The sequence below is a fragment of the Corvus brachyrhynchos genome, unplaced genomic scaffold, assembly GCF_000691975.1.
Source record: "Corvus brachyrhynchos isolate BGI_N302 unplaced genomic scaffold, ASM69197v1 scaffold738, whole genome shotgun sequence".
NCBI classification, from domain to species: domain Eukaryota; kingdom Metazoa; phylum Chordata; class Aves; order Passeriformes; family Corvidae; genus Corvus; species Corvus brachyrhynchos.
This window is the reverse complement of record NW_008239339.1, coordinates 103,443-110,981: the sequence shown is the minus strand read 5'-3', so window position 1 is coordinate 110,981 and position 7,539 is coordinate 103,443. Positions and strand designations below refer to the sequence as shown.

The 7,539-nt window shown below is 40.6% G+C and overlaps 1 protein-coding gene across 1 annotated transcript in view; it reads right to left on the bottom strand.

Moving 5' to 3' along the window:
- The window catches only part of EXOSC10 (exosome component 10), a 15,025-nt gene that overhangs the window by 2,849 nt on the left and 4,637 nt on the right, over positions 1 to 7,539 (bottom strand). Inside the window, exons 9-21 of the mRNA XM_008639004.2 lie at positions 7,021 to 7,164; positions 6,509 to 6,699; positions 5,643 to 5,799; positions 4,891 to 5,039; positions 4,575 to 4,625; positions 3,733 to 3,844; positions 3,046 to 3,096; positions 2,424 to 2,502; positions 2,145 to 2,260; positions 1,740 to 1,835; positions 1,022 to 1,096; positions 497 to 584; positions 201 to 274 (exon numbers count right to left, since the gene is read on the bottom strand). Of these exons, the coding sequence (XP_008637226.1) occupies positions 201 to 274; positions 497 to 584; positions 1,022 to 1,096; positions 1,740 to 1,835; positions 2,145 to 2,260; positions 2,424 to 2,502; positions 3,046 to 3,096; positions 3,733 to 3,844; positions 4,575 to 4,625; positions 4,891 to 5,039; positions 5,643 to 5,799; positions 6,509 to 6,699; positions 7,021 to 7,164 (1,383 nt within the window). The remainder of the gene's footprint in view (positions 1 to 200; positions 275 to 496; positions 585 to 1,021; positions 1,097 to 1,739; positions 1,836 to 2,144; positions 2,261 to 2,423; positions 2,503 to 3,045; positions 3,097 to 3,732; positions 3,845 to 4,574; positions 4,626 to 4,890; positions 5,040 to 5,642; positions 5,800 to 6,508; positions 6,700 to 7,020; positions 7,165 to 7,539) is intronic.

Sequence of the window (7,539 nt, the reverse complement as noted above, 5' to 3'; positions counted from 1 at the left end):
TGAACACATGGAGGGATGTGACGATGTCCACAGCACAATTAGCAGGGGCCTGTTGTTACACCCAGGGCAGCACCACAGAAGGACTACTATCAAAACACTGTCATTCAGGTATTTCAGTTACAGGGCTCAGAGTTTCATTCTGAACTATCTTATAACAGTCAAAATGGACAATGGCTGGAAGGAGGAATTCTATGACATACCATGGCTTGCTGACGAACAGATACAATGTTTTGTGCTGCCTTTTTATGCAACTTCTGTGTCTGGACATGGGCAGCTATGGAGACAAACAAGCATTACTGTAAAAAGCAGGAGTAAGTTAGCCAGGGGCTTAGAAAAAGCAAGCAAAGCAGCTTGTATCAAGTCTCAAATGAAACAGAGTACAAATGTTAACAAATAATATCATTCATCAGGAAATCCATTATCTACAGGAAGCAACCTATGTGCCCTGGGAAAAGCATGCTGGCAGACACACTAAGGAAGGGAAGAATGGCTGTACCTGACTGCTGGGCTGCTGTCTTACTGGTTTCATTCTTGGACTTCTTCTGTACTGGTGCCTGACTCATCAACTTCCATCGATTGCTGATCTGCAACAAAAAAATACTACCTGGAAACACTTTCTTGAAAGTTTTATTGGCAAGAAGTTGTTTAAAAACTTGCTAAGACATGCTGGTCTTCATTAAGACTACCGAAGATCAAATTCAACTGTAAAAGAGATTAAGATCTGCTGCACCAGGTGAAGTAAAAGCAAATGCTTTATAAGTTCTGAGCTACAAATAAGCCTTGAGAACAAATGCAGATACTTCAGTAGAGTTTTCAGCTTTGACAGACAGGGACTATACATCAGAATGTCTCCAATCCCTGGTTCTTCAAAGGATATGAATGTCACAGAAACATGTAAAGTTTCTCAAGAAATACCCAAGGAGAAAAAAAAAATCTATATTGCTGAGGCTCCTGATGGAAAATAAACTACTTATTTGTTTCTTTTGTACTACTTGGCAGGAAATTTTAGCATCAGTCTTACTTCATAAATTTTTGATGATGGGTCAAACTTTGCAGATTGTGAGACATAGGCAGAATTCTCCTCTGGAGGTAGGTACTGTAGAGAGGGAAAAAAATTTGCTTTGAATGCAGCATGTGACATTTAGCTCATTGCTAAAATGCTACTTGTTGTAAACCGGTGAGTTCATTTGAAGAAGTATTCTACAGACAGAACACCTTGTGGAAAAAAAAAGTTACCACAGCTATTGCCAAGAGAAATATTAAAGAAAGAAACAACTAAAAACCCCTCCCCACAGAACCAAAACACCCCCAAACAGACCAACCATCAACTGCACACCAGAAAAATTTTTGATATTATTTTCTAGTAATTTACCACTCCAAATGTATAACAGTATTCTATTGTTATTCTGATTCTTTACAAGAGTAGAATCAGCTCACTAACCCTAGCCATAAAGTACAGATGAAAATGTGAGGCAAATCTAGCATAAAGCATTAAAACTAGCTTTAAAAAACCTAGTGAAAGGTCTGTTTACTATGTAGAAAGACTTGTATCCAAAAGGTATTTAAACGTGTTTTGAAAACAAGTCCACACGTGTCTTTGCAAGAAGGACAATCCCCTCACTCTAGTCAGAGAGAAGCAGCAGCTGATGCTTTATCAAGCTCTTCTGATATGCCTGGAAAACCAGCTCAGAGCATCCTCTGCACTGGGTAATTTGAGTTCCACTATTGGGAGCTTTTACCATTTTAAATGGATTTTCAAAGGACTCCATTATTAGCTGAGCTTTCCGCTGTGCAGTGGTTAAAATCCTCGTATTTCCTTTGTTTTCATCACATTCCTTAAAAGAAAGGAAAAAAAAGGAAGAAATATTAACATGAATATTCTTTTGGTTTGGCTACTGCCATTTCATGCCATGCTGCTTCTCCCTCTGAAATCCCACTGATAGCAGTGACCCTCCGACATGGAATTAACTTGCTGGCCTCCTAACCCAGTTGTCTTGGTTAGGCCATATGCCTGACAAAATTTAGTACTGTTGCCATGCATTCCCATCTTATTTCTTTCAACACTTCCACACAGTTTTATCAGATTATTTAAAGTCTGTTTTCTAATACTTCAATACTGACACTGTTACAAACATACTGCTTACATTGAATATGCTGACAGTGGCAGTAGCAACAAGACATGTTGACTCTGGCTGACGATCTTGAATTGTCCTCTCAATGTCTGAAAACAGGCAAACATCTTCCAAAACTGGTGCAGGGTCTGCATGAAAAGGAGACAAAATTTTTATTAGATTCTTGTATATTTTACTGTTCTTTTGTGTCATGAGATTTCCCTTAAAGTTTTTTCAGGACCACTTATTTCCCCCACGTCAAATCTCCATCACTGCATTATTAGCACAGCTTTTAGGTTAACTCTAAATTACCCAAGGCAGAGTTATTCTGAAAATCATCCGTAAGAATCCGTGAACTGTCATGTGGTCCAAAGAGGGCATTCTCCAGCTTCTGCAGAGAGATTCAAATTATAAACACCATTAACACACTATAAATCTATTATTTTCACATACTGCAAAAACACTTCAATGAAAATTCCAAAAAAAGGGACGAAATTCAGAGATGGAATATCTTAGTGTAGCTGATGTGCCAGAGCACACTGCATCTGGCATCAAAAGGCTACCTGTGCAAATGCCCACGAGCTAATGAGATGCTTTACTTCATACACATGATGAGGGAGAACGAGTCAGCCTTAGAAACTCATCTGAATCTTCTCTTCTTACAGCTCAGTCAATATATTCTAACATACTGACACTGTCCAGCAGCCAGAGTGTTTGCTGATGAAACCTTAAGTGCTGCTTTATAGTGGTTTGCAAAATACCAGTTTACACCTAGTAATATTATGAGTCTAGCACAGAAAAGTACCATTAAGCTAAAGCAGAGAGACTTGTAAAATGGATGACATAAGCAATTTACTAGCAGGTAGAATTTTGATACATTTGTTTCCAAGTTTAAGGCTTAAGACACTAGGTAAAAATATAATGCAAACAGTACCTCAGGGTTGGGTAGAGGTGCTCTCTTCTTGAATACTGAAGTAATCTCTGACTAGAATGGGAGAGAAAGGTAAGTCACTTAAAAGCCCCGTTTCTTCTAGGTTGGCCACCTTATCAATGTTTTCAACACATTTATTACAAGCTAGCAGGTTAATAAAATTACTTTCTTCTTCTGCAGTGTTTGCACTTGGCTGTACATTTAAACACCTCACACAAGGGTACATTCTTGCTCACAAATGGTTTTTTTCACTACAAGAGGAAAGCTGTATTAATATCAACATGCTGCTGATATATTTTAACTAATGAACTTCTTATACCTAAGCTGATTTTTCTTTTTTGCCTCACCATAGCTGTAAAACATTTATGAGTCCATTTACACAGCCAGCAAATTCTGCAAGGCGCAGTTCTTCCTCACACAGGCAAATGTGATGTGCAGTATAAAGATAGACAACTGCCTTCTGTTCAAGCAGTGTCTGTTTACTGCTCCAGCTTTCCAGGAAACTAAACTGTGTGTAAGCCACCATACAGCAGACAGGCAAGAAGTTGCAACAAATCTTTCTGCTCTACTACAGAACACTACATTCAGTGTTCAGAAAGCAAACTTCAGCATACACATCATCACAGGTCACCATTCAGCTCCAGGGCCTGGCTTAGGGGATGCCAGTGATTAGTCTCAAGCTACTCCTACCTTGACAAGAGGCATCTCCCGGGCCTGCTGAATGAGCAGATGCAATTCATTAATCTGCTGGCGAACAAGTGGTGGGACAGGGTTACAGCAAGCAATGATACCCTGGGTTTCTCTAAAGAGAGAGAAGGAAAATTCAGTGTGCTGTATTTATGCCTAGTATGTTAGGCATTTGCATCAAAGGATGTGCAACTGGATATAACCACTGCCCTGACCGTGACAGAGCAAGACAAGTCAGATTAATCTCTGTGATGAAATTCTGCATCAGGTTTGTGCAGATGAGGAGAAGCTATCAAGTCAGCTTTCCTCTCACTTTTCTGCGGTCTGTCCTCATCATCATTTCATTCAGTATTACCTATGAAAGCTGAGCCCAGTAGTGGACCTGCCTTCAAAGATGCGTTTTTATTATTCTCAAGTATGGATGTTAGGTGATGAGTACCAAATGTTTGAGGAAAATATTGTATAAATTGGGTGTTTTAAGGGATCTGCCCCTTGCCCTCCCCACCCCTTTAGGAATTGCAAATAAAATCCAAATAAATTTTGGGGGAACTCATCCCTCTCTTGCTCTGTAGAAGTGAAGGAATCTCAGAGGGAACATGTGACATAGAGCAATGCAAAGGAATGTGGTTTATTAGTGCAATAAAATCCAAGTGATGTGTCCCAGAAGTCTGGAGCCTTCTGAAGGAGTATTGCTATTTATTTCTCTTCCAAATTGAACAACTATAGAGAAGAGCAGTACTGACAGCTGGAATGAAGGGACCAACTGCAGAACTAATTACACACTTGGAAGTGACTTGCTGGATATTAAAATTAAGTAAGACTCCTTCAGGGTGAACAAAACTTACTTGGGCAGCTCCTCTGCGATCTTCAACAGCATATGATTTGGTAGCACATATCTACAACACAAAGAGGTGGTGTGAAAGTAACAGAATGTTACACTTAAAAAACGACTTCGAAGTAGACAACTCTGCCCCCATTACAAGGTCTGAGAAGATGAAATCAGTTAAAAAGAAAAGAAACATAACAGGACTTCTGTGTAACAAGCAGCCTGAGGCAGTACAGTAATTTCTACAGGTAACAAACTAGTCCCATCTCAGGGGTGGAAGGGGCATAATCCAAGAGATTTACTGAAGCCAGTGTCCATAACAAAAGACTTCCTACCCTGTGCTCTCGTCCTCTTGACGTGCTATCTTGTCTCTCCATGCAAACAGCAGCCTAAATGCTGCCAGCTGCTGGGTGTCAAGATGTTTTTTCTGCCTCCTGTAGAGATCAAGGTAGGATTCATCTGTAAAGAGGGGCTTGATGTATTTCTAGACAGGAAAAAAGGAAGCACTCGTGAGCTTTCTGTTTTGCCTCTCTCAGACAGAATCTCACAAGGACACATCAGGGGACTGAATACACTCTGGTACAATGTATCTTTGAGCTTTTTATCCTGAACTATTGGTAGGAGCCTATTTCTGAAAAACACACATCTCATCCATTGTTAGGGGAAACCCAGCCTCATCAAATCCAGGAACAGCTTCACTGTCTTCAAGCTTTACTACATTACACAAAGCCTACTTTCAGTAGACAGTGTTTTCCATAGGCACAATATAGTTGTCTCAGAATGCAACTCTCCAGTAAGGCTTTGAACTTTTAGGAACATCCAGCAGAACCAGAAATGTAACATCTCTCTTAGAAAAGACACACCTGAATACATTGTGAGGCCAAGGAATACTAGCATTCAAAAAAGAGCAGGAAGGCATCTGAATCCAAGGACCATAGCTAGTGAAACAAGTGACTGCACAAGACTGAGTCAGAGTTTATACAGCTGTTTTCAGACAAAAAAAGAGGAAAAGATGTAGAATAGGCAAGGGACTTTCTCTCCTTCTCCCATACTCTGATCCAGGTAATCAAACCAGGTGAAGCTTTACCTTCAGGCAGATGTCCCTGCTGCGCTGCCACACAACCTGCAGCTGTGTGGGCTGCTCGTTCCCTCTCTCCCACAGTGACTCCCTCACTTTATCATAGATGTAGAGCAAGTAGTGAGTGTCATCACGGGCATACCGGATCATTTCTTCTGGCAAAGGGCTAGAAAAAGAGCCACAATTAACACTAACACATTTCAGTTGTCCCACCAAACTGTCACTTTTCTCTTGCAAGGCATATTATGGCAAACTGCGTATGAGACATGCCAAGAACTAACATGGAAATGCTTCTGTTTTCTTAGTGAAAGATTGGTTAGGCAACAGCAGTAAAATGCTGTGCACTCTCCAATTCAGATTCTTGTTTGTGGGCTGGATAGCCGAACTGCTGTATATCTAAGTCACACGGCAGAACAGCTTGCTACGGTATTTGTAATAGCTCTCTTCTCTCTGCAGAGCCTACAAAAGTAGACTTGAGATCTCTGTGGTGTGCCGGGTGCACCTGCATAGCCAAGCTCACTGCTCCAACACCATCTGCTCTACCCTGCGCAGGTGACTAAATGTTTTTGTGGGGGCAGTAGAGGAGCAAATACTGTCTCCATAACACCGCAGTGGTTAAGAACTGTTCCTAAGAAGTGGGCTTCCAGGAGATTATAATTCCTTCATCTTCTCAGATCTTTCCAAAAAGAACTCATTTTCTAAAAAACATGGGAAAATATAACACTCAAAAACTTTGGACATAGCCAGGTAAATGCTGTGCTAATTCACTTTGAGACTAACCTATAACTATGGGTTCTGCAAGTAGAAGCTCTAGAAATGCAAACAAGGAGAAGTGCTACCTTGCAGCTCCAGCCTGTTTAGGGGTCAGTTTTTACCGTATCCTCCAGTCAGCCAGCTGGTACTTCTTGTCAGCATCTACACTGCAATACAGCTTTAGCAAGTGGTCCAAAGAATGTCTGCCAAGATTGAGGAGGCGAGCAGCTTGGTGAGTATCAAACACATTCACCAAGTACAGACCAAAGTCTCTTTGCAGCCATTCCACGTCTGAATCAGCACCGTGAAGGACCTTGAAAAGCATAAAAATTTGGGAATGATATGAAGAACATTTCTACTCCAGGCTGGTAGTACTGTGCTCTCATACTCATGTGTCTAGGACCAGATTTCTTTTCTCCGTTTTTTACTGTTAAGTATAGAACTACTAAATGAGTGCATCTGGCAAGTAATTCACAATTAACATCAAGGAAACAGGCTCCTGAACAAATTATAGTGAAAGCAGAATCAAGCGACCAAGACAAAGCACACAGTGTGATTTAAACTAAAATAAAGCTTAAACTAAAACAACAATAATAATAATTAAAAAAAAACCCTGGTGAATTTGGCAGCTGACCTTCACAATTGCAGGGTCTGTGAAGGTCTCATTGAGGATGTTCATGTCGCTGCGCAGTTCCAGTGTATCAATAATGAAGTCTTCTGTTCGGGTGGAAATCTGCATCAGACACGTCAAGCCAAGGAAGCTCCTGTAGGAATGGTGCTGAAAACAGGGAAGAGAGATGTAAGCTAGGATTCATTACAGAAACAATACTATAAAACAAACAGCACTCCAAATGAGGGAAGAAAGAGCAACAAGGACTTCTTTGAGAAAAAAAGACAACTGGATGAGCAAACTTTCTCTTTGCAGTTACTAAGATGACATAAAAATCCTAAAGATTAATTGAAAGAAGATCAAATTCACTAAGAAGTGTGCAGCCAGCCATGCCATTGGAAAACTTCTAATACTGACACAGTTTATTTCAACCTTACAGATAATGTCTGACAGATCAGGGGTCATGAACTGTCTTTTCATGTTGGGGAGTACAAAAACCAGGAGAAAACCCCACCCCCCCCACAACGTCACCTCCCCCCACGC